The 27,277-nt window shown below is 40.6% G+C and overlaps 1 protein-coding gene across 1 annotated transcript in view; it reads left to right on the top strand.

The window, feature by feature from the left end:
- The first annotated feature begins 2,160 nt into the window (after positions 1-2,160).
- MPPED2 (metallophosphoesterase domain containing 2) overlaps positions 2,161-27,277 on the top strand; it is a 203,107-nt gene continuing 177,990 nt past the window's right edge. The window contains exon 1 of the mRNA XM_055549195.1: positions 2,161-2,391. Coding sequence (XP_055405170.1) covers positions 2,264-2,391 — 128 coding nt within the window. The 5' untranslated portion in view covers positions 2,161-2,263. The remainder of the gene's footprint in view (positions 2,392-27,277) is intronic.

The raw sequence follows: 27,277 nt of genomic DNA, 5'->3' as shown, positions 1-27,277 counted from the left end.
GAACATAAGAATTGCCATGTAATTTTTACACCACTCTCTAATTTATGCAAACACTAAGTTCTCCAGCCTGAAAATGTGTATTTTTTCCCCCTCTGTGCTTTGATGGCTAACATTCTTTTTAATGACAGTCATTTCTATAACAGGAAGATGTTTTCATTTGTATTTACTTTTCAGCATGTCGCAATTATGCAGTTTTGCACTTCATTCGTGTCTCGGTACTTTGTGTCTCAAAAGAGAATTACAGTACTTAGAACAGGACTGCAATTTGAAGCAGGTGTTGTGTTTTACTGTTATGCAAAATAACAGTAAAATATAATTGTGGGGGAAATTAAGGAAACAGCTGCAAACTTGGTATGAAAACTGCTACATTATGATTTGTAAGCAGTTCTTATAGATATCTTACATCAGAGAAGCAGGCAAAGATTTTAATTTCGTTAATCCTAGCGGCCTGGTTGTCTGTCAGCCAGTGCTTAGAGGACTCATACCTCCCATGAAGTCAGGAAGAAGAAAGAGAACCCAAAATGACACTTTGTTTAAAATGCCAGAGCAGGAGGGATTCATGTCTTGGCAGCGCCATTGTGTGTTAGGAACGCAGGCAAGGTGGGTGTTATTTAGCTTGCTTTGCTCATATGAAGAAGGCAATGATTTGAGTAGAAGGCTGTGGAATTTCTTAGCTCAGCTAGCATATGGAGGACTACACAAGCCCTGGGTTGTAAAATAATAAAATAAATGGCCTATGGCAAGCCATCTGCCTTTTGCTTGATATTTAAGGTGTTTCATGCCAAATTTAAATCTAATCTTATTATTCTAAATATTTTTATTTGAGATAGCATCTAAGATTCCCAGAACTTCATGGTGCACGTGGTGAACGTATTGCAATGCAGAGTGCTTAAAGTAAGAGTGTGGGTTAACCCAAGGGTATCCAAGGAGCACGCTGTCCCCTTCTTGAAAACTTCCCTGATCAATTGCAACAGCTTAGAGGCAGGGATGGGCTCTGCTCAGTCTTTGTGCACCTGCTGTAAAAATAAACATCCTCATTTCTGAACCCAGTGCAACAAATAATATAGTGTCTTTTATACAAATAATCAAAAATGAGCTGAAAAAAATTTTAAAGGATGAAACCAGCTACTGAGAATATTGCAGCACCAAGCAGGAGTGAGGCTTCCCTTGTGGCTCAGCTGGTAAAGAATCTGCCTACGATTCAGGAGACCTGGGTTTGATCCCTGGGTTGGGAAGATCCCCTGGAGAAGGGAAAGGCTAGCCACTCCAGTATTTTGGCCTGGAGAATGCCATGGACTGTATAGTCCATACGGTCACAAACAGTCAGACATGACTGAGCGACTTTCACTTTCAAGCAGGAGTGAAGCGGTAGATTCTATGGCCACCTTTCTTTACTGCTCCTTCTGGTCTTCAAGAGGCTGGTAATGAATGCACCCAAAATGGTGATCCAAGCCTGGATGTGTTCAACTGTCCCCTGGGTAACTGGACGGTTTTAAGAACCTATGTTACATGTAGCAAGAAGGATTTGCCTTAACATAAAGTTCTTGGCTGGAGTAGAATCTATATGTATACCGTGCTTTGAGTACCTATGTATTTTGGAACCACTGAAAAATTATATGTGATGTGTGCATATATTATGTGTGTATCATAGTTACACACAGGTATCTGTGATGAACACAGCATTTTAAATTTACATTTGGCATTGTGTTTTATGGCTGTGCTAAGCACTGAGGTTTCAAATTATTCTGTGACACCAACTTTGTACAGACCAAACGTTCCAATTAGCAGGGAAGGTTTGGAAGACTCTCCACTTTGAGCTCAAACCATTTATAGTTAGACACCATGGCAACTGTGGATGTGCCCTTCCGTAATTCACGTTAAGTGGCATAATTACAATTAAAGAGGAAATCTTAGTTTGAACACCATTGAAATGATTTGCTAGCAGCCAGCCGTGTCATTTGGAGTGCCATGTCCATTCTGAAGTACGTGCTGGATGGAGAGTTGGGAAAGGTTTTGTCCATGAAGCGACCACACAGATTAAGATTTTTCCTGAACCAATTTCACATCCAGGTGTCACGTCTGACATTGTTTAGAATGTCCTCTTTTTCTTTGTCCTCATTTTTTTTGTTTTGTTTTTTCCAGAAACGCAGAGCAGTATTGATGAGTAGATCCTTGGGTTCAGAGGTTGGCTGAAACGCACCATGCCCACTTCCATCCTTCGCTCTGGAAAGTTGTGAATTGCTCATGCCTATAGAGAGGAAGGATGGCACATGGGATTCCTTCTCAAGGCAAAGTTACCATCACGGTGGATGAGTACAGCTCCAACCCCACCCAGGCATTCACGCATTACAACATCAACCAGAGCAGGTTCCAGCCGCCACATGTACATATGTAAGTATCACTTGTGAACTTAAAAAAATTAGCCATTAGGGAATTAGAAAGTCACTAATGACTTGGAGAATAAAAGATGTATGCTTCACCAAACAGATGGGTTATCTGTGGTTCCAAGTATGGCTCAGAGGAATCCTCCGCATCTGGGTAATGCTGAACCTTTCCAGAGTATGTACAGTCGACCATAATTTGCTATTAGATCTTTAGAGCCCTCAAGGGCTTGCCTACATTTTGTGGATAACAACAGAGAGGTTCAGATATTCACCTAATGTCACACAGCTAATTTTGGCAGATTTCCCGACCCCTAGTTCAGTTTGGATTTACCTTGCATTGCTTGTCTCCCTGATGAAATGTCCTTAAAATTTCTGTAGGTTTTTTTTTTTCCCCTATAACTCACCCCACCAGCCCTTTACATTCAGCTGGGAAATAGGCCTAATTGGGACTAACTGTCCAGCCACTGCTAAATCTGTTGTCTTGCCTGTTGCTCGTAGAACGTGTGCAGCATGCTGCTGGATTTGAACAATATGGGGAACAAAGGATTAAGGGACAGTGGGACAGTGGGTTCCAGGAATTGTACTTTTCCCTCACTCCCTAATACTTTTTATTTAAGTCCTGTCTCGGTTTAAACTGTTTAAGGAACAAAGTGTGGGAGAAATCCAGAGGCACGGGTTTTGCAGCACCTGGGTGCACACCAGCTTTTTTTCTGTTCCTCTGCTACAGGATGTGCTGGGCTTTCAGCAGAAGGGGCAAAAGGTCACCATCTCCCTTGTTTATTCAAGGCCTGGTGCTCATTCTCTATTAGACCCTTCCAATGTCTAACATGAGTCTTTCATGGTAGGACTAAACCCCTTTGAAAAGCATTGTATAGTCAAGAGAGAAAGGAGGTTAGGGATCTGTTGACTGATTTTGCCATTCCTGGCAAAACTGAACTCGGAGCATGTCCAAGTCACAAGCTCTTTTTTTTTAAAGTAATTGTTTTATTTGGACATTAAAAAAAAAAAAAAAAAAAAAAAAAAAAACCAGTAAGTCCACCTCCCTCCCGCCACCAACACAGACACACACACAGATACATGCAACCCCCTCCTCAAATTTACAAACACTAACCAAACACAAAGATCTTTCTCTTGACTGCCTGGGTATTGTCATAAGTACTAGGATGTTACTTTGCAAGTTTGCATATTCTGTAGAGCTACTCAATTATCTATGATAGGATTTCTGCAAAAAAAAAAGAAGAAATAGAGAAATCCTTGCAAGTGGTTAATGCTAAACTATTTCTAAGATTTTTATACTCTCTTTAAATCAGGATATGTTCATAATAATGAGGGTTTCTTGGTTTTAAGGAAAAGTTTTTAAGGGAAAGACTTTTCTTTGTTAAAATGGCTTTTCTGAACACTAACTGTGTGTTCATTTCAAATATTCCTTTTATTCTTCTGCTTCTAATAATTGCTTTTCCTTCAAATATGTTATAGAATGTGTGCAAACTGGACTTAGGAATCCTTGAGCTCTGCTTTGCTGGTGTAACATTTCTATTAAAGAATGGCACAGCACTTTGTGGATTTTTGTTTCCTTCCAGGCAAAAGAAAGTATGTTTTGCCCCAGATTCCTTGGAAAACGACTGACAGGGAATCTCAGCTTAGTCTTTGCTTGTTTGTAGCCCTAAGATTCCACTGGTGAGCTGTGAATGCACAATGATATTTTAAAAATCATGTAGCCTTAGAACTGATGTACATGATCTAGCCATGAAAAATTCGAAGGATCAAATTATACCTTTTATGAAAACAAGGCTTGGAAAGTGGAGTTTGCAGTGGCGGCTTGGACAGCTGTGTAGCCGTCTTACCAGACTTCTGCCCTGGGAGGAGTAGTTCCTCCACGGTTAACTCCAGCTGCCCTTTGCACCTTCATCACCCATGAACAAAGGTGCAGGTGGAGGGCTTCCCACCTACACCTTTTGTTCCAGCCACGCGTGTTGGCGCCCCGTGGGCCTTTCTGTCTTGGTGCCATTGCCTTCACTGTTTCTCACAGCTGAGACGCTCACATTTCAGCTCTGCTGAGAGTCAATTCTTGGCCCTCTGCATCTAGGAAACCTCTTCTCTCTTCCCCAGTCCAGAATGACTATGCCCATCCACCCCCCACCCTCCACCAACATGACATGTTTCATCACTTGATATTTTCCTCCAACCAGACCACCTCTATTTTTATTCTTCTCTTTTTCTCTCTTACCCCTCCGTTCTCCCTACCTTCTCTTTCAAACTATATCATTCATTTCTTTTTTTTAAAATACTGGGGCAGGTTTGTTTTATTAAAAACAGTTTTTAACATTTATTTATTTATTTGCTGTGCTGGGTCTTAGTCGTGTCACATGGGCTCCTCGGTCTTCATCGAGGCACGTAGGATCTTTAGTTATGGCACTGTAGCACGTGGAATCCAGTTCCCTGACTGGGCATTGAACCCAGACCCCTGCATTGGGAGCATGGAGTCTTAACCACTAGACCACCAGGAAAGTCCTGTATCATTCATTTCTTTTTCAAGGCAAGGATTGAGCAGGTGACAGGTGTTTAGAAATATTGATTGATCACTTGCTTGATCCATGGATTTGATTGTGCATTGTGTTGAAAAATTGTGATCGAGATTTGGAGATTTTCATTGGGATCTCTGACCAGTCTTAACACTCAGTGTTGTTTGAAGGAATGTACACATTATCAAGATGCTGGCCAACCTTTTCCTTGACCTTTCTTTTCCATGCTTGGCCCCCTAGCATATTGACCAGCCCATACTGGGCATTCAGGTTTTTTGGTTAAATATGATCATGTTATGTCTAAAAAGATTGCCTGGGGTCTAAATAGAAACCTAAATTGGCTGGAAAATACCTATAAAATATTTAGTCTAAAATTTCTTCAGTTTTTCTAAATTTTTAACATGTCATGGTTAAAACACAAAAGAGCTCTACTCCTCTCCCTGAAGGTATTTTGTCTTTTCTTCTTGAATAGTTGCTCATTTATTTTGCATGAGTTTCTTAAAACATTGGCTTTCCTTTTGCACTTACGACTGACATCTGTGGAGACCCATGACAGATCGCCTGGACTGGTTACAGTGCTGGTCTGTATCTTTTTATTTCAGGAAACCTAGTTGAGGTTTAATTACCTTAGTTAAGAAATAGTTCACTTCCCATTTAATTAGTTTGTCGCACCTTAGCTTTGTGACCCATCTTGGACAATTTACCTTCTCTCTCAGTAAATGTAAACATTTGCACCAAGTGATAGATATGAACCCTTTTAGCTCTGACATACCAAGATTAAGATTGCAGTTAGGACATTTATTTGCAGGATGTGCTGTGAGGGGAACACCCATGCATAAGACCCAGTTCCCATCTTCATAACCTCATCATTGATTTCAAAGCTGTCATTTCAACTGGCATTAAGGGTTTTACCACATGGTCCTGGTTTGGTTTCACTTGGGAGTTCTGAACAGGTTGTCACCAGGCCTTCTAGAAATCACTGGTCTGCATCTCTGCCTGTGATGTAGGGAAGTTTTTTTTTTTTTTTTTTTTTTTTAAAGAAAGCAATCCCATATGACCTTGAGAAAGAAAATTAAAGCACAGCTGAAGTTGGCAGGGCAGAATTGAACCCAGAATTTGTAAGCCCCTCTTATCCAGATGCTTAAAGATACTGATAGATGTGATGGTTGAAAACCAGCAATGAACAGGGCTTCATTTTTCTACAGCCTTGTCATGTTCCCAAGCAGAATGCTATTTAGTATTTTTAATGATGAAACGTATTTAGTATTTTCAGTGAGGGTGGGAGAAGGTGCTCAAGGAATCAGTGTAGATCTCAAAACACCAACAAGATTTTGTATGTTTTACATTGTCTGAGGCCTAATTAAGTACTGTAAAACATCTTTAGTAAGGTATCTAACCATATCTGTTTTTGTATCAAAAGTCACACTTCCTGGGAGACCCTTCAGTCCCTTGCAAACCAGGATGATTGGCTATCCTATTGAGGTTAATCCCTCACCTTTTTCTTTCAAGATTGGTTGCTAGGAAGCTCAAATTAAATTTTATTTTCAGTTTTGGACACTTTGTACTTTCTTGTCTATGGCTTTAGTTGCCAACACGTTGGAATCTTACTTAACTCTTTTCTTTTACATTTGTTTTGAGGAGGCAGTGTAGTATAGTGGTCTGTCTCACCAGTGGAATTAGATTGTTGGATTTAAAACCTGGTTGCATGACTTACTAGCTGCATAACCAACTGTGGAGAAGTGTATTAACTTCCCTTTTTTCCCATCTCTAAAATATAGATGATAAAAGTAGCACCTATCTCCAAAAGTTGTTGTGAAGGTTAAAAACATTATTATCTGTAAAGTTTTTAGAGGAATGCTTAGTATATAGTCTGTACTCAATAATTGTTAATTCTTCTCATAGATGGTTGTTTTATTGATTCTGCACTTTTTTATTCTGTCTCAGTTCATTTTGAAAATTAGTGGAGTATAGAGAAATGAATAAATAAGAAAATCACTGGTAAGTTTTGTCCTGTCTTCCTCAAGGAGTCATTACTAGCAAACTTGTCCTACGCTTATTTGCTCAGTCATGTCTGCGACCCGTTGGACTGTAGCCCGACAGGCTCCTCTGTCCATGGGCTTTTTCAGGCAACAATACTGGAGTGAATTGCCATTTCCTTTTCCAGGGGATCTTCCCAACCCAGGGATCAAACCCACATCTCCTGTGTCTCCTGCATGGCAGGTGGATTCTTCACCTGCTGAGCCATCGGGGAACCCATAGTAGCAAACTTGGCTGGGTGTAATTTTTAGCTGTCAATGTTGGAAGATGCCCTGACTTCTTTTTTAAAATTTTTTCATTTTTTAAATTTTTTATTGAAATATATTTAACTTGCAAAATTATATTAGTTTCAGATATACAAAATAGTAATTCTATATTTTTATACTTTATATTCCACATAAAGTTATTATAAAATATTGGCTATATTCCCAGTGCTGTATATTGCATTCTTGTAGTTTATCTATTTTATACCTAATAGTTTGCACCTCTCAATCACCCACATCTGTTTTGCCCCTCCCTCTGCCTCTCACCAGCAGTCTGTTCTCTGTCTGTGTTTCTGTTTTGCTGTATTTGTCCTTTTATGTTTTAGATGCCACATGTAAGTGAAAATGTATAGTATTTGTCTTTCTCTGTGCCCTGACTTAGTGCCTGTTGGGATGTCTCACCTACCTCGAGTTATTCATGGGTTTGTCAGCCCCAAGGGGACAAGGAATCTGGAGAGCTGAGTGTTGTCACCTGATTTTTCCCTGTAGAATCATAGTGGCCTGCATTCTCTTGTGCTAGGCTCAAGCCTTCGTAGCCCTATCAGTGTCTGAGGCTCTCTACCTATGGCTGTGGTTAAAACAGAAGCATTAAGTCAGTCAGTCAGTTCAGTTGCTCAGTCGTGTCCGACTCTTTGTGACCCAGGACTGGACCGCAGCACACCAGGCTTCCCTGTCCATCACCAACTCCCAGAACTTGCTCAAACTCATGTCCACCAAGTCAGTGATGCTATCCAACCATCTCATTCTCTTTCGTCCCCTTCTCCTCGTGCCTTCAATCTTTCCCAGCATCAAGGTCTTTTCCAGTTAGTCAGTTCTTCACATCAGCTGACCAAAGTATTAGAGCTTCAGTTTCAGCATCAGTCCGTCCAGTGAACACTCAGGACTGATCTCCTTTAGGATGGACTGGTTGGATCTCCTTGCAGTCCAAGGGACTCTCAAGAGTCTTCTCCAGCACCACAGTTCAAAAGCATCAATTCTTCGGCGCTCAGCTCTCTTTATGGTCCAACTCTCACATCCATACATGACTACTGGAAAAACCATAGCTTTGACTAGATGGACCTTAGTGGTTAAAATAGAAGCCTTAAGAGTTAACTGGATTTAACCAGGACTGAGCACAAATGATATAGCTTGAGCTGGGGAATGAGGACAGTGTTCACACGGTTGCTGATAATGTGGTGTGAAGTCAGAGATCTCTATCCGAAAGCTGATCTCACTAGTTGCTGGCTTGGCTAGGTGATGATGGGCTGGATTACTGAACTTCCATCTTCTCATCTGTAAAATGGGTTCAATGACTCTCTAAGATGGTTGTCAGCACTACTTGAGATGATGTATATGACATAGTGCCCAGAAGATAGCATTGGTAAATAAATGCTGTGATCATACTTCCGGTCTTTTCCAGTAGCTGGTGAGCATGAAGTGTTAACATCTTTTTTTTTTCCTGAACTGCTTGTGTGAAACTTGACAAGTCCAACTTGTCCTTGTTGCTTTGTTGCATTTTAGAGCACTGTCAGTGTTTGCTTGGGCATTGCTCATCAAAAATGGCCTGAAGCTTTTAGGGTATTCTGGTGATCATCCCATGCCGAATTCTTACAAGATTTTGTTTGTCTAATCTGAAGTTTTATTCTTAAGTGGTAGGAAATAAATATTTATTTCAGGTCTATATTAGTTATCCTTGGCACTTTCGAGGTGGCAGAGTGGTAAAGAATCCACCTGCCAGTGCAAGAGATGCTTGGGACACAAGTTTGATCCCTGGGTCGGGAAGATTCCCCTGAAGTAGGAAATGCCAACCCACTCCAGTATTCTTGCCTGAAAAATCCCATGGACAAAATAGCCTGGTAAGCTACAGTCCATGGAGTCACAAAGAGTCAGACACAACTGAACGACTAAACACAATAGGTATCCTTAGATATAAGAAGAAAGTTACAGAAGAGTGTTAGAGAATGATACCATTTGGTTAAAAAAAATCTCAAAATGTGTAAAAAGATAAATATCAACATTATTGGGGATTCTGTAGGGAATAAATTTACAAATAAATTTAGGGGAAGGAATGATAGGTAAAGATCTTAACACTTTTTATTTTATATACTTTCGTCTATTTTATAAGAACTCTATAATGCTTTTATGATAAAAAAAACATTTAAAGAATGATAAACATGTGATTTGTCTGCAGTCCCTTCTGCTTTTAGTTAGCAAGATTTGCGTTGAAGGCTCACTCTCATGTAAATCTGCTTTCTTTGGGCCCAGCTTCCTTGGGTGGTACCTTCTTCTGTTCTGTGTTGTAATCCAGCTAGAGACCAAAGGCTGTTTCTTGGTTCAGTGTCATTCAGCTTGCTCATGTATGTGAAGATGTGAGGCCATAGATGCTGCTGACTTCTTAGCATCTAATAGAGGGAAATCTATTTAAGAAATGCTGTCAAGTTCATTTTTGGAAGCCAGAAAAGTGTACAGTATCGGTAAATAAAGAGCTTGCTGTCGCAGATGACTTGACAGTATTTCAGGGAACCTGGATTCTGGTTCTGTCTTGGTCACTAATTAGGTCTGTGATCCTGAACAAGTTGAGCGTCTTTGAATTTCAAGTTCCTCACCAGCCGTTGCACTCGATGCACTTTAGCATCATTCCTTCCTACCCTGGCCGTCTAGGGTTTCCTCTTTTCTTCTCTTTCCTTTAGTCTGTTTGAAATAAAGAACAATACTCCCTCATCATTAGTGATATTCTGTAGGGAAAGACTACATAGTGAGACATCACGGGGATACACTGGAGGAGAAGACCAGTGACCCCCCACCTCGCATAGGGAGGAAGAGGAGTATCAATGAATGATTGTCTGGGGCTCTGTAAAATTGCACAGTACTCACAAGGTAGAAATTCATTCTTTGTCGAAGAGCTGGGTTGCATTAGCTGTGTGAAAAAAAAAAAAAAAATTCTAAACATTTTTCTCTTGGTAAGCCGCTTTCTCATTCTCATTACAAATTTATCACTGGCCTGCACATTAGCATGGCCATAATTTTTGTTAATGTTTTCAATCTGAAATTCATCTTGGAGATGCTGAATGGCCCTCTTGGTTTGTGCTCATGTACAAACACAGGGTGTTTTTTCTTTTCCTCTCTCATTTCTTTTAAAAAATAAGTTCTTTTTCCTGTTATGCTCCCTGAGGGTACTGGTCTCGTGGTCCATGACAGTTTAGGCTTCATTTCAGAACTGACTTTTTTCCTATTCCGTTGATTTCTTTGCTTTTAAAAGGCAACCTAAAATTAGATTTTTTTTTTTTTTTGTCCCATATGGATTTGTCCTTAGAAATTTAGCTGTATGTTGCATAACTAGGTAGTTTTGTTTGTTTTTGGTTCCTTGACTCTCTGGGAGGGTAAAGAATTTTGACAAAGCCGATTCTTTCTACTATGGTATGCCTGGATTTCAAATCCTGAAACAGTTACCTACTTTTATAGAGAGAAAAGATTCATACAAAAAGTGTGGCTACAGTCAGTGGATTGGCATATCCTGAAACTGGGCAATTGTTAATCACCTCTCCTTATGGATTAAATTTATCTCCTGAGCTGAGTACAATTTTTAAAAAACATTTCTTTCAGGGGGATGTTTTGATAAAAATAGACAAAAATGACAAGACTAGTTAACCAGGAAAGGAGTACTGTAATAGGGAGTCTGTATTTGAAACATACTTAATTTCAATTCTAAGATTTAGAGCCTGTGAAGATGTAGATTTTAAGATATGAAAACAAAGCTAATAATTAAATCTGCCACCTCTCATATAACAAGCTCTAGGTAGTTCTGAACTATTTCAAAAAGGAGAAGAAACTCACCGAGTCTTGGAATGTGTGCATCAGCTTGTTTTTCATCTTCTTCAGTTTTTTCTTCGCTCTCTCCTTCCCATGTCTCCTTCCCTTTTAGACTTACCTAGCATCCTGGAAACTGGGTGTTTCAGTAGCTCTCCTAGCATAATTAGGCTATTATTTAAATATCAGTGTGGACAAAATTGCCAGGATTTTCCAGATCACTATGTTAGTCTGCCTTTTTTTTTTTTTTTTTTAATGTAAAAAGTACACTTAAAGGCTTTGTCTGTGTAGAAACACTAACTTTGCAAAGAGGAAACTTTGTTGAATTTATTGGCCTTTGCAGTATTTGGATCTGCATATTTTTCTTTTGCTTTGAAGATTTTTTTTCCTTCAGTTTGTCCCTGTAAAAGGGTAAAATGTATGCAAATAAGAAAATGTGTTGTTTTGCAGGCTTTTAATTTTTTTTTTCTTTACCACACATCAAGAATATACACTTTAGTTGGTTTAAATTTTCATATATTTTTATATTAAATAGCAAAGCTCTTGACACTAGTTGAAAAAAACAAAACAAAAAAACACTAGCACCATTTAATAGAGCAAAGAGGTAAATTTTCAGAACTTCTTAGTATTGAGCTTTAAAATTTCACGTGAGAATTAAACTCTTCTTGAGGTTCATTTGTCGGCAGTGGCTTCCTTACAAGATTGTGGTGCCCTACCACCATAACATGAACTCTACTCAAATCCATTTATTTCTTTGAATAGACAGTCTCTGAAACCTTCCAGCTAAAAGATTTGATAATTCTCCAATTGGAAGAAAAATATCTTTTCTCATCTTTTGGTGGACTATTTTGGCATTTCTGCTGATTGGCTAAGAAAAGCGGTTTACTTGTGGTATTTAGTTTTAGGTATTTGGGCCACAGACCAAGTTTCAAACCGTTTACATATTGTACACTTAGTTTAAAATGTGTTTTGCCCAAAGACTTAAAACTGAAATTAAGAAAAAAAAAAAGGTAAAGTCTCCCACCAGCTAAGCAGCCTCAGCATGTTTCTCTGATTTCCTGAGTTAGCCTTTTGCTATAACATGGACCTTCTACCAGCTCTGTTTTGGTCCTGAGTTTTGGAAAAATTTCCCCCTTTTGTTTCATTTTTTTGCCTTAAGACTTCAGAGATAACCACAGAAGCCTGTCAGACTGTATGAGGCATTTTTTAATAATCACAGATATTTTTTAATAATCACAGATACCCATTACTCTTAGTTTTGCCTTATATTTAATATTCCATTTTGTAAAAAGTACCAACTTTTGTACATTGGTCCTGCTAGGGTGTGGAGGAAATACAATGAGGAGATAACACGTTTTATGGAGAAGAGGGAAAGTAGTGCTATATGTGAAGAAGAGAGAGAAAAGGAGAGGGAGGGCCTGGCAGGTATATTATTAGATTCTAACTCTTTCTTGCAGTTATGATGTCCCTGGCCTTGGGCTTGACTTGAACGCCAGGAGTATGTCAGCACATCCCTGAACATCAGTCAGCGGGGAGATAAGACAAATTTCACCTTGGGTTTTTGGGGTATGCATGCCAACTCTACCAATGAATCCAGCATTTGAAAGGATCAGAATCGAAATTTTTGATACACTGACCTGTGTTGATCCCTGAGACGGAATAATTTGTTAGACTTTTTTGAGTAACTCAGAAGTTTAGGTCTGTGTTTCAATGTTAAAAAAAAAAAAAATCCATTTGAGAAATAGTGAACCATGAACTGGTTTTTGAGAAATGTAAAAATATCTGAAATGTCAGCTGCCCAAGGTCTGCCCTCTGTTAGTCTCTAGGAGACTTACCGTGTGTTGTGCTTGATTCTGACTTTCACAGTTAACTTGTTTTCACTTTGTTCCTGACCCTCACATTTTGGGCACAGCTGGATGCCCTGAAACCTATTTTGTCTGCACCAGCTTAGAGTAAAGAAGAATGAGGAGGGGGGAAGTCTTTGGGAAGAACTGACAGACCAGGAAGGAGGTATTAACTCCTGAAGGATATTAATTCCTAATTCTTCCATAGTGCAGTTCAAAGAAGACTCTCTTCCCCCTCCATGTGAAATAGAAAAGCACAGGTAGGTGTCCTTTTCCTTACAGAAGAGTGAGTCTAGTCCCACCCCCTCATCGGCTGATGCTCTTGAGAATTCAGAAGGGAAATAGCAACCGCGTGGGAGGTGGTTGGCCCCCGTGTCCCTGCCCCTCGGTGCTGGATGGCTGGCCTGTTTTGCATCTCTCCATCTCGACCCCTCCGCCACGTTAATGGCAGCCGGCACGCTCCGCTGTTTATCTTGGAATTCGATACCATCATCTTGGCAACCAAACTGGGACCTTTACTGCTCACATTGTTTGTCATTTGTTGTTAATTATCTGTTACCATAAATTCTGCACTTTGAGGAAAAAGGGAATGTTTTGAAATATTTCCTCCCAACATGTAAGTGGAGCTTCATTTTCTGTGGACAAAAGAAGGGGGGAAAAATCAGCTCTTTTGGGAACTGGTTTCAGGGAATTCAAATGCCCAGGTTTTTCAGACCGGCTGGGTTTGTTCTTGCTAATGTGGCCAGAATTTGCAGCAAAGGAACCTTTGCAATTTAGGAATGGCTTATATTGGTGAGAGGTACCCCCTTTTGAGGAAAAAAAAAAACAAAACAACAAACTTTACATAGGGAGTTGTGCTTTTATTGCAGTTTCTCTGTGCATAATTGTGTGTTGCGTTCTGTGCGAGAGCCTGTTCCCCACAGTGGATTTCTTGCTTTCAAAGGTTATTAAGATAGAGCAGTCCAAAGTGGAAAGTAGCTTCTGCTTACCTGCCTTTATGAGGTGTTTATTTTGTCAAGTGTAGAACTAAAATGAGCTTTCTGGCCATTAGGAGATTTTAGTCACGCCCCCACACTCTGCAGGGAGGGCTGTGTCACCTTATAAACAAACAGCACTGCTTTGAGAGGTGCTCTACCACGGGCTGCTGGAATCACCGCTGGACTTAACAAAGCAGTCAGCAGAACAGGAGACCAAAGAATGCATGAGTGTATTTTGGAGAGGAGAGTTTGGGAGTGGAGTGGTTGTTGCTAAGCAGAAATCTAGGCACATTCAAAGATATAAAAACTGCTATCATTTAAGAAGTTCCCCAAAAGTATGTCCATAATCCTGGCTGTCTACCCAGGTGCCCCTTCTGTGTGTTCACTTGCAGACTCCGCTCCTAGAATCTCATCTTTACTGTGGTCACAGATCATAATAATATATGCGCCCATAGGTAATGGTGGAGGTTATATTAGATGATGCTTAGTACAGAATAAGGCACTTAGCACCGTGTCCCAATGCTCTGTGCCTGGTAAATATTGTTATTAATACCGTTGTTTACCAGGATTGTACCCACAGTGTCAACACTTGAACTTTAGCAGGGTTTTAATGGTGCCACGTGGCTCATCCTTCACCATCAGTTTTTTGGTTGCCGTGAAGCTGGGTGTGTCTTCTGTTCTTGTTGAGAAGTTTTTATTTGTCTCAGTAGTTTTCAAGTATTTAAGGTAGCGCTGTCTCCCAAGGGATTCCCACACTGGGAGGGAGGGATTGAGTCTTTGTTAACCTGCTGATAGCCAGGGGCACAGACTTAACAAACGCTGATCTCAGCTCCGTCTGCTGCTTTGGACAGTGTAGCTCTTGCTGATGTGCGTTTTCCTGGAGGTGAGGAATTGGCTTGGGTCTGCTGCCTTTGGTTTCTGCAGAACCAGAAAATGTTCTTCCCAGGCTTAGAAGGAAGGTCTCCTGATAATGGTGTTGCCCCTGAAGTAAAACCCCCTTTCTACATATTCCACTTTATTTGTTTTATTTTCTCTCAGTGTTTTTTAAAGGGAGTATGTATGGTAGGTGCACATTCACTGTTTTAGAACACTGATTACAATCAGAAGAAATGAATATTAACTTGGTGTTTCAGATTAGGAACAGTTTGGGTATGAGAGTAAAAGACTGGATGGAGAGGAATGGAGGTTAAAAAAAAAGCACCATCAGACTGTCTGGGGGAGGCTGGGAAAAGGATTTAACACTTTGGATTCTTTAGAAGCCATTAAAACTCTGATGGGATCGGATTACCTGACTGCACATCTGAAACATGAAACTCTTGCCCTAAACCGTGCAATTGAGTTAAGCTCAAAATTCAAGGCCTCCCCCCAAGACTGGCCTCTGGGTAAGCCTCACTGTGGATGGCAAAATGATTTCCTTTGAGAGGAGCAAGACTACAGTGAGGTTTTTATGGCCAATTTAGCCCGTGTATTTGTGCCAGCCAGACATTTGGCAGCACTTAGTGCCAGCTTCGGTGATCTATCCACCAGTTTTTCCCAAGGTCTTCAGTTCCGTCTGGATTCTGGGCTGACATTGAAGAGAAGATACATTGTAAATCCAGCTTCCTAGGCATGCCTCCTGAATTTTTTATTTTTCCAAGTGGAGAAGTACTGAGAGGTGTGGGAGAGCAGCAGGCCCCCAACTTTGAGGCTCAGACTGTTGCTGACGGTCCTCCTCCCTAAATATGCTTTCTTTTCCTCCCTCCACGGTTGTCACTGCTTCAGGGGAGCCCCTACTCCTTTCTCTGGATTCCGTGAATTCTTTGTATGTATGGACTCAGAGCACCTCCTATGAGCAATGCTTTTCTTTGGTCACACTTTTTATACATATTTTTTTCTGACTGTTTGTGAAGTGTCTGTCTTGCAACTAGGCTTTAAGTTCTCTGAAGACTGTGGGACTCTTTGCTTTTTACTTTGTTGCCTTTCTGTACCTGCAGCACCTGTCACGTGCTAGCACGTTCTAGACACTCTTCAAATACCTGTTGAAGGAATGAGTGACTGTTGAATTTGTAAGAATTCCATATTCTCTTACCGTGTGCTTCCCCAGGAAGTGTGTACTCCCTTGGAATCATTCATTCATTTTGAGAGCATGTATATAGACTTGACGCTATGCGTGCCTTTAAAAAGGGTAACATGAGTCTCCCGTGTTTTTTTCAGGATGGAGCTGGATGAAGCTCAGAGTGAGTATTTCTGATACTCCTACACTAATGCTATCATCTGTCCTGCCTCCAGTTGACTCTTACTTTGACAGTAGTAGACTCTCATTTCTAACATAGGAAAAATACCAGTTTCACTTTCATCTTGACCCTAAAGTTTTGGGTTTCCTGTGTCGTTCCCAACCTTAAAAACAGAGGCGTTAGAAAGTATGCTGTCTTAACTCCTTGTAAAGTGTTTATTTATTGATCCTGTTTGGCATCAACTATTACTGAGTGGAAGCATGATATTGACTCAGTGGTAAAGAATTCATCTGCAAATGCAGGAGACACAAGAGACATGGGTTTGATCCCCAGGCCGGGAAGATTCCCTGGAGGAGGAAATGGCAATCCACTCCAGTTTTCTTGCCTGGAGAATCCCGTGGACAGAGGAGCCTGGCAAGCTGCAGTCCACGGGGTCGCAGAGTCCGACATGACTGAGCACGCACGCACATATGCACATACCAGGACTCTGACTGACAGCTGTCCCTAATATGTGGAGTTTATCTGAAATGAAGACCATGAAAACGGGTCATCTTTATCATGGGAATCACACATTTTGCATAAAGTGAACCAATTTTATTCTGCATCTTTGTTTTCTTAACAACTTCAGTTATTTTTTTTTAATAGTAAGCTCTTCTATATCTTACCACATGACTATTTTCACAGAAACCTGTAATTTGGATTTAATACAGGTAACAACATTATAACAACATTGGTGTTAGGTACTGATTGAAAGTGTTTTAAAATTTTTCCTTTAAAGGTAAAACAAATGAAATTTAAAATAAGTATTTGATGGATTTCTAATTACTGGTAATTTAGCTATAAACCTCTTAAAAATTAAGTGACAAAAAATAAATGCTACTAAGGAGTTCGAAGCTTAAGGAAGCGTTTTGCAAGGGGGAAGAGGTAAAAGAGGGGAGATAATAAGAGAGATTTGCATGGCAAGCACTTTGGGGCAGGAAGTTGTTAATTTAGGTTAATTTGGGGCTTTAGGTTTTTTCCCTGACTGTCTTCTTACTGTGTCTACTGAGAAAGGTGGTGTATAATTAGGCTTTCTGGCGATCTCCTTTGGCTGAGGACCTAATTGAGTTTCGGGGCTAGACTGCTGAGCTGGGCTGGAGTTGACGCAGCTTTTGGCCCTGCAGGTCGAAACCCTGGATGGACCTGCCTCTTTGATAAGTACCTGGAGCGATTAGCAGTGACACTGTTTGGGGAAAGTATAGGTTAGTATACTTTCTGAGGAGTCGGTGTTCCTCATTATATGAATAACTCTCTTTAACATAGGGAAGACACCAAAATCCACATGTGCAATTTAAATGAGCTTGTATTCTGCATTATAAATATGCACCGGATGCCAAGTAGAAAACCGGAACACTCTCTCAGGATGCTGTTAGGGCCAAGCGGAATCTCATTAGGGACGGCTTCAAAGATCAGTTCCTCGTGTCCATAAAAACAAGTGTAAATTATCTGGTGCGCGCCTGCTGTTAGCAGTTGCGGTGTTGCATTATGCATGATGCCAGACTGCACGGAGGAGACACAAACCGCATGGAGCTCCGAATAGATGTGGGGATTCCTCCACCCGTACATAGATATTTTTTGGTGCTGAGTCCTACCTTTTGGAAATTTATGGGTGTGTTTCAGTTAATGGAGGGTGCCATATATAACCTGCTCCTACATTTTTGATGAATTGCAGTCAGTTCGGAGAGGCATGATAAGACTCTGAATTGTTTATATGAACTACCAGTCTACTCAGATTTATGTGTTTTGCTTGTTCACATCTGGAGTCAGATTAGGGGGCGATGAATGCATTCAGTGCTCATAGAATTGGGTGCCTTTGTTTCTACATTTCTCCTTCTTCTTTTGGGCTCTCGGTTAGATTTTTAAAAATAACTGTGAATGCTCGGAAAATGAAGAGAATGGAGTTGAGTTTAACAAACAAAGCTTTTGGAAAGGAGTTTTGGAATAAATGCCCAAGGGTCTAGAATGTATTCCCGAGCTTCACTGGACAAGAAGGTAGGGATAAATAGTGTTTAAGAGCATGGAGTCTAGAACCGTGTGTCTTTGTCTTTTATTAACTTTATGATTTAGGGCAAGGTTCTTACCTCCCCCCTTCATGTTCTTGTTTATAGATGAGGGAAAAATTTAGTACCTACCTCGTAGGCCTGTCATGAGGGTTGAATCTGTTGATTTTTGTATAGTACCTAGAACGCTGCCTGGGACACAGTCCTCCTGTCAAAGTTGGTTCATATTAGAGTTGTTGTCACTAGTATTGGAGGTAGAAGGCCTTCTAGTGCGGGTGGGGATGAGACACGAGGCACAGCACACCCAGAGACTGAGTTCATAAGCACGTCTGTGCTCGAGTGGACATGCACACATTGGGCTTGAGGGCAGGCGAAGGCAGGAAATGATTGTCATTTCATGCGATGGTGTCAACTGGGAGAAGCCATTAGAAATACAAAATACTGAGTAGATGTGTATCTTTCTGGTCCACGTAATGCAAGGGAAAGATTCATGGTATCTTGGGGGGAGCTTAAGATATAACCAGAGAGAGGCATTTTTCCTCTCAAAGTAGAAGAGAGTGTAACGGTCTCCTTTCCCCAGTGGTTTCTCAGAATAAGAAGCCTAGGACAGGGACTTCCCTGGTAGTCCAGTGGTGGAGACTTCACCTTCTAATGTAGGGAGTGTGGGTTGGATCCCTGGTCAGAGAGCTAAGATCCCACTTGCCCTGAGGCCAAAAACTAAACATAGAACAGAAGCCATATTGTAAAACATCAGTAAAGACTTTAAAAGTGGTCCACATCCAAAAAAAAAAAATTAAAAAAAAAAAGGCAGCGGCATGGGACACAAAGATCAAAAGATCAGCCTTATACAGTATCATGTGACTTACATCCACAAATGGTCCAACACCAGTTACCTTCATTTGGGAATTTCCATTTGCAAGTGTAATGGGGAGTCACAGATAACCAGCACTGTACTTCCTAGACTGGAAGTTTTGTAAGGGTAGGGCTGATGCTGGCTGATCTTGAATCCTCTGTAGCACTCGTGGGCTCAGTAATTAAATACATCTGACCAATCAGTAAACAGTCTTCAATATGTATTTATTATGTCGTCTGTCCTTATTGTAAACTCCATTACATTTGCTTTTCAATTTTATTTCCTGATTTTCCACTGTAGGCATATCCTAGGTGAGTCTGAAATGTCTTCAGGTCTGATCCTTTTCCCAAACATGAAAGAAGGAAGGCTCCCTGTAGGAGGCATCCCATGATGGAAAAAAGTTTAAATGAAACAGGAGCAGCTGTTTTCTGCCCTAGAGGATCACATTTTGCTTTCATTTCATAATATCTCCTGTTCTTACCACCCATGTGCCCCTGGGTTCCTCTAAAATCTGGCAGCATTTTTCTGGACCTCAGAGCTCCAGAAACCACGGCCATTTCCTATTCAGAGACTATGTGTATTGGACAGCAGTTGCATTTTTGCTGGGATGTGGGAATGGAGAAGTGTGCGGCCATATGCCGTGTGCTTGGATAGTGGCTCACATTCCAAACAAATGAAATGGTTTCTGGCCCACTGCTTGTGCTTTGTGGAAATGAGCAAACCTATACACTTCTAGGTCTTTTCCACTTGCAGACATGAAGACAGAAGGTTGGATGCTTCAATACAATACATTTTCCTAAGTTTCATCTGAGTACAATTTTGGGACCCGACGTGTTGAATGTGAAGGCTAACTTCAAAGACACCTCCATTTTTGAGAACTTCTCAAAGGTTGCTATTTGGAAATAATCTCTCTGACCGAAAAGAAGTGGTATTACTACCCAGAAAATTGCCTCTGTGAGCTGTAAACAGTTTTTTGGCCTCACTTAGTAGACTGTTGAAGTGTGTCTTCTTCATTAAGATTGAGAAACCCTGTAGCCACAAGTCACTCTGCAAGGAGCGTTTCCAGCCATATGCAATTTCCCTCTTGGAAAAAAGCTCTGTGGCAGGTGTGAGGTATCCTATTAAACTTCTTAATGTTTCAGCTGCAGCCAGGCCCAGGTCTGCTTTGGCGATGCTCCTCTCTGCCTAGGGTGCCACAGATTTAGCTATCAGCCAGACTCTAGCCAAATGCCTCGGATGCGGATGCTGTGGCTGGCAGCTGGGCCTTGGCTCAGTTGCTGGTGCTGAGCCCGAAGTACCTGTTCGATCTTTAAAATTGGGGCAGCACAGAAAAGTAGAATTCTTCCAGCTCTGTTGCTTTTTTGGGAAGTTCAGAGATGGCATTTGGCAGCAGCTTTTGCATTCAGTTCTAACTTTTGAACTTCGTAATAGGAAAATTATCTAATAAAAGCTCTATTTTGGGGTGGTTAAAATTAGTAGTTCCCGAATGTTCAAGACCTCAACTTACTAGACCAAGAAGCTCATAAAATACGCATTGTGAGGGGTCCAGCTAGTGAATGTATTAGTTATAGCAGTCTGTAGCTGCCTGTTGAAATTATACATCGTATCTCTCCATTGTCTTTGTACAAATGTGTGTGTAAGTATACGCACACACAGCCATGGATAAATGAAGGTTTAAAATTACACACAGATGAAAGCATTTTCAGAACATTTCTTATGACCATCTAAAAACCAAAATGTTGGACATTGTTAGCATGTTGAGATGAACACCTCAGCTAACAATTGACCTTGTTTTCAATTGAGGGCACCAAGATGCCACATTATTAAGCATATTGGGTCAACCCAGAGTTCATGGTTAACATCATTTGTCCTTCTATGGAGATGAAAAGGTCTTCAGCCAGATTGTTTTCTTTTGGTTCCACCCTGGGTGCGGGGTGGCATGATTTTTGCATGACTATGGTTCTGCTCTATAAATAAGCAGATTCAGTCTTTTGTTTCAAATGTAATCAGCAAGATTGCATTTGCATTGCTTGTAAGTGAATCACATAAGTGAAATTACATTGCCTGCATCTCATTTGGTATCATAAAATGTTATGGGATGCAGGCTGTTTTTCTCCAACTAAAGTGTCTTGAGTTGGTATTAGGGTGCTTGCTTTCATTTTCCTTTGTGACCAAATTTGTTGCGTTCAACAGAGTTAGGGCTCATATTTTCACTTAGGTTAGTTGCGGGAGAAATGCTCATTCTCCTTCCCTAGAATGAGCTTAAGAGATTGGTTCAGTAGGGGGTAAATGGGAGTTTTAAGACCATTCACGTCATGCAGCAAGTGATGGCTAATCACTTTCTGTCATTTGAGACAACTTTTGCTTACTAAGAGAACGCAAGTCACTGTGGGTTGGATGTATAATGCAATCTAAAGCTTTTCAGGCAGTTGGCGACAGAAAACAGTTTGCATAAAATAAAAACAAAAGCTTCAGTTCGTCACCATTTTTTAATGACTGTTATCAAGTATGAATCTTAATTGGCTCAGGATATCCGGAAGGCAGATAACTTAAAAGTCATTTTGAGATTCTCCTGCTTATTTCCTAGAAAATAAAGGATTTAACACAACAGTAATAATCACTGACTTCAAAAGTCAGTAAGTTCAGTGACAAATGAAAATGCCCTGTTTTACAGATCACCTCCCCCTTCCACAGAGGTTTTCTTAATTCATAAATTTTTAAGGTGGAAATCAAGGGAAGGGTATACATGCTTAGAAAACCTGGGACATGGTGTGGTTATCCACAAAGCCTCTGTTTGTTAACTACATTATTGGTAAAACCCCACAAGGCAGTAAGCAGCTATAGTGCTGGGTGTGCCCTTTGCTAAATGTGAAAACTGCTTTCAAAACGAGAAAGGATACCAGTTATAGTGATAGACCAACAAAATGAAAGTGCTGAATGACCAATGATGACCTTCAGTTACTTGGATCGCTATTAGCAGGAAAAAATGGGAAGAATTAAACGTGATGAATAGGACATGTAAATATCAGAGGGTATGTTTTTCCTATCCAAAGAGATGACTTAAGAACACTAAATCCAAAAGAAAAACTAACATTCTAACATAGCTGACAGTTTTTGTTTTTTAACAGTAAGACCTTGTAGGAGATGTGCAGTTTTGTATTCTCATTATTTTTTTAATGTACTTAGGAAAAACATTTCATGTGGAAGGAGAGGATTGAGTATAACTTCTTTTTAATTAGTAAATTTTTAATTGAAGCATAACACATACAGAGAAGAATCCAAGTTAACTGTGTTTGACTAAATGAATTCTCACAACGGGAACATGCTTGTGTGATCTGTATTGGGTGTAGATTTAAAGATGATTTAGTCTGCAAAACAACATTCTGAAGGAGTAAGAATTTAAGTATCATAATCTGTGATAAACTTTTATTAATAAAAAATGTAGAGACCTTTGTTACTAATGCTGTGTGCTTTACAAAGAAGATAAGTGTAAACATTGGGATCCCAGTGGCCTCCCTAGGGTTCCTCTGCAGCTGAATATTGTAGGGCTGAGAGTACATGTGACTACTGTGATTTCTATTTAAACTGGTCTCCAAGGCATACTTTCCATTTGTAGTCACTTAAGATTTCCTGAAAGCTCCTTTCTGTGATTTGATAATTCTCTGGATAATATTTCCAAATTGATGACCTTCTTGAGTTAAAATATATATATATTTTTAGTCTAGCTTTAAAGACATCATTATTTTCTCTTCCATTCATCACCATTTTCTCATTGAAAAAATTAAACATGCCTATCCCACTTCAAATGAGCAGCTGCGCTTTGAAACTAGATCCTTCTTTTGGCCGTAATTGTCCAAATGAGGAGGACTAGGTTGGCTAACCATTTTGAAAAGAATTGGTTGTGACTGTAAAGCATTTTTACACTTTCAGTTTTTTTCTCTTCAAATTTTGGTGTGTTCCCAGCTAGGAAAAAAAAAAGAAAGGAAACAAGGAGGGTTGGAAGAAATAAGGACAGAAACAAAAGAAAGAGGAAAAAGAGGGAAAAGCAATTCACAAAATTCTTAAAACCAAGACAACTCTTACCTGGAAATAGCTTAACTCCAGCTTTGGAGGAAAGGAGGGGACAAAGAATTACTCCAAAATCTAGCCAGAGAGAGACTATTGGGCTTCAAGTATTCTATAAACTACTGATTCAGGGTTTTCTTTTTCGTAAATTTGCCAGAATAAATAAAATAATAAAATGCATACATACATATATACTTGTGTATGTGTATTCATTTTCATCTATTTCTGCAATACTTACATTGCTGAGTATGGTTCTGAAACTTTCTTTAGGGGTGGTTTTTGGAGCCAGTTCATGGGTATATAAGGAAGGAGTTCTGTTTTCAGATTACAGAAATGGTCTTCACACATACCCCTCATACCTTCCTAGTGAAGCCACTGAGGTGCCTAAGGAATAAAACTCATCAGGAAGTTTTCACCTTGACTTTCTCACTCTGGCCACAGGGGACTTTAGACTTACCAGCCTAAATGTCTTCTCTGGTTGCTGTGAAGAATTCATATTATATACATAGTACTACAGCAATCTTGGGGCTTCCATGGTGGCTCAGCTGGTAAAGAATTGCCTGCAATGCAGGAGACCTGGGTTTGATCCCTGGGTTGAGCAGATCCCTTGGAGAAGGGAAAGGCTACCCACTCCAGTATTCTGGTCTGGAGAATTACATGGACGGTGTAGTCCATGGGGTCGCAAAGAGTTGGACACAAGTGAGCGACTTTCACTTTCATTTTCATAGCAACTTTATACTTGTTTGCAAAAGTATTGGACTGTCTGCTGGAAAGTTGATCCAAATGATCCTATATGAATGATCCATCAGCTTACAGGCTGAAATAATTGCACATTCTGTTTAGGTCACCAAGATGGCTAACTGGAGATGTTTACTGATTGGTTACTTAACAAATAGTCATTTTTTTCAAAGGAAACTAACAATCATAATAGATTAGCTGGCTATAAATGTATGTTAAATCTCATAATAACTAGGGGAGAACACTTCCAAATGAACATGAATTATAGCTCTGCTTATTATACAATTGTGAAAGCTAATAATTTGTCTTGACATAATAGCTGCTTCAAGCTATCAGGAGTCACGAATAAGTGAAAATATATATAAATTTCCCCAAATGTATTTGAATTCTTATATTTTGATTATACAAAATTATACATTATCTCCAACCAAAAGTTTGGATTGGTACCTCTAGTTAAGACAGAAATATTCTAAAACTCACTTAATCTTATAAATAGAATGACAAATACAACTGTCTTGAGTTTTGAAATGTACTTGCTTATTTGGCATGGTCATTCTTTTATTCATACACTAATTAAAATATTTATTGAATTCATGCTGTGTTCCAGGCAAGCAGACTCCCTGAGTCTGGGACCATTCAGCAAATAGAAAGAAATGATAATCTCATAAATTTATTATAGGGGAAAGTAGTTCAAAGTATCGCCCACTGATGATTTGTATTGGCCTTGATACAAAATTTGTCATAGCCTAGAGTATGAAACTAACCCTCATTACTTTGATTATTTTCCATTTGATGGCCTTTTCCTCAATTTGTTGTCTTATTTTCCTTGGTTAAACACTTCTTTTGGGGACCCCTTGCCCTCCTCCTTCAAGGCATCTTAGATCTTCTGGACTTCAGCATAGACAGCCTAAGTTAGACCAAGGAAATGAGTTAGAATGAGCAAACCAGACAGAACAAGACAACATCCTCAGAGATAATAACAATAATGATAAAATGGCTACCATCTTTTGGGTGCTTATTGTGTACCCAGTAAAGTGGTAACTGCCTTAATACATTGTTCTATTTAATTCGTACTATAACCCTCAGAAGTAGGTGGTATTCCCATTTTGCAGATAAGAAAGTCAAGGCTGAAAGAAGCCACCCAGGATGACCTGGGTTTCATAGTTGGTCAGTGAAACATGGTTACCTGAGTCTGTGCATCAGGCTGTCTGTCTCAGAGACAGTTACAGACCCATGGATTAAAGATTTGGATTTTGACTGTTTTCTAAAACAAATCTCATGATAAAACCATGTGGTACTGAAGTCATGAAGAAGCATGAAATAAATACAGTCCAGATCCACAAACATATTTTTGGAATAGTTCCACTGATTGAGGCTCTGTAGAGAAACATGACCTAGTATGACTTATTCTCTCAGATAGAAACAGAAATATGGAGGAAATTCATTATTTCAAGATCCATGGAGAAAATCGTATTGGACTGAGACGCAAGCAGTGTGGGCTTCAGTGCCCACATCTGTAAAATGGAACTAATGCTGGTTAGAGCAGATGGTCGCCAAGGATCCTGGCATTTCGAGTATTCTAAGACTTCAGGCTGATGTTACTCAGAATTCCCTGTATTCCTGGACTTTGTACTCAGATGCCACGTGGATTGGAAGATAGTGCAAGAGAGAGGTACAAATTGAAACATTACACTCACAAGTCATGGAATTCCAGAAGGAATGCTGAAGACTTAACCCATTCAGCTCAACACCCAAAGCTGAGCATAAATATGTAAGAAGGAAAAGACTTTTCTCTACCATGAAGTACATTTAGGAGCCTTTGGAAGACAAATTTCCTCAAAGAACACACTGATACGGAAGTAAGAAATAAAGATGTGGAGACTGGGCTTTCTACTGACTGGAAAGAAGGATTTCAGATTCTAGAGAAGTGTGTCAAGATTTATTTCTTTCACTGGCTCTTAGATATACTCATCTAAGAATACATCAGCAGCCCGAGTGAGCCTCCAGTTTCGGAATAGCTGCTGACTCAGACTTTGTTACTGGACAGGTCTCTCCAGCCTCACTTTCTTATCTGTAAGATGTTGGGTAGGTCTCCCTAACTGCTGAAACATCTGTGAATCTGTTTATATTTTGATGTCACAAAAAGAGAGTGATTGATAGTATTGAGCTGGTGTTTGGAGTGCCAGGGCTCCCAAGTGACTGGAGTTAAGGCTGAAAGAACAATTCAGAGGACCTGAACTCGGGTCACTCCTATGGAGAGGAAGAAGATACGCCCAGTGTGAAATAAAGGTATTTGCAGTGGAGTGAGAACGGTTTGTCCTTGGAGATGAGTTGCATAGGTGATGCTGATTCTGCTTTTGTACACAGTGGCATCCAGAAGGGTGGTGGAGAAAGCTAGATACTTCCGTCCAGCATTGCTGTGGAGTCCTGGAGACGCCTTGGGGTTGGAGCGAGCTGCAGGTCTGGAAAGAAGGAGAAGGTGCGAGGCTGTGAGGAACTGGGTACTAGTGTAGTCACGTCAGAGAGAGGAGGCTTCAGTTCAGTTCAGTTCAGTTCAGTCGCTCAGTCGTGTCCGACTCTTTGCGACCCCATGAATCGCAGCACGCCAGGCCTCCCTGTCCATCACTGTCTCCCAGAGTTCACTCAGACTCAGGTCCATCGAGTCGGTGATGCCATCCAGCCATCTCATCCTCTGTTGTCCCCTTTTCCTCCTGCCCCCAATCCCTCCCAGCATCAGAGTCTTTTCCAGTGAGTCAACTCTTCGCATGAGGTGGCCAAAGTACTGGAGTTTCAGCTTCAGCATCATTCCTTCCAAAGAGGAGGCTTAAGGGAAGGCAGATGTGAGGGATGTCTAGCCCCAAAGGTGTGGCAGCTGGTGGCAGACCTCTAGTAAATACTGTTGAGTTTGAGGGAAGAAATTCTAAAATTGGAGGCTTATATCCTGGTTTCTCTTCAGAGTGTATAAATCTTTCAGCTTTAAAAATAGGAGCCCAACCTTAAAGGAACAGAGTGAGGATGATTGGCTTGCATGCTGTGGGATTGTGGTAGGTTATAAAAGGCTTAGGCTTCCCAGGTGGCCCAGTGGTAAAGAACTCGCCTACCAAAGCAGGAGATGTAAGAGACACAGGTTCAGTTCCTGGGTTGGGATGATTCCCTGGAGGAGGGTATGACAACCCACTCCAGTATTCTTGCCTTGGAGAAGCCCACGGACAGAGGAGCCTGGCGGGCTACAGTCCATAGGGTTGCAAAGAGTCAGAAACAACTGAAGCGACTTAGCACGCATGCTTATGGCAGGAAGGAGGCAGAAGCCCGTTTACTAGACTGAAGTGGAAGGCAAAGCAGAGGGAGATGCCCAAGTGGCTTACCCCTGAGCTGCTTGAGGAATGGACTAGAACTTTTTGGATGCCATCTATGGTCAGAGTTGGTCAGGGTCAGCCCAGGAACCTGGCCTGGGACCAAGCTGAGTGGTGGGCGTGCAGCTGCTGCATCTCTGGGTAGAAAACTGGCCTGGGAGTAGGGAATCTTGCTGTGCAGTTGTTAGGAAATTCACAAAGTG

Source organism: Bubalus kerabau, chromosome 15 (assembly GCF_029407905.1).
Source record: "Bubalus kerabau isolate K-KA32 ecotype Philippines breed swamp buffalo chromosome 15, PCC_UOA_SB_1v2, whole genome shotgun sequence".
Taxonomy (NCBI): Eukaryota; Metazoa; Chordata; class Mammalia; order Artiodactyla; family Bovidae; genus Bubalus; species Bubalus kerabau.
The sequence above is the reverse complement of the archived record's forward strand: the minus strand, read 5'-3'. Positions and strand labels throughout refer to the sequence as shown.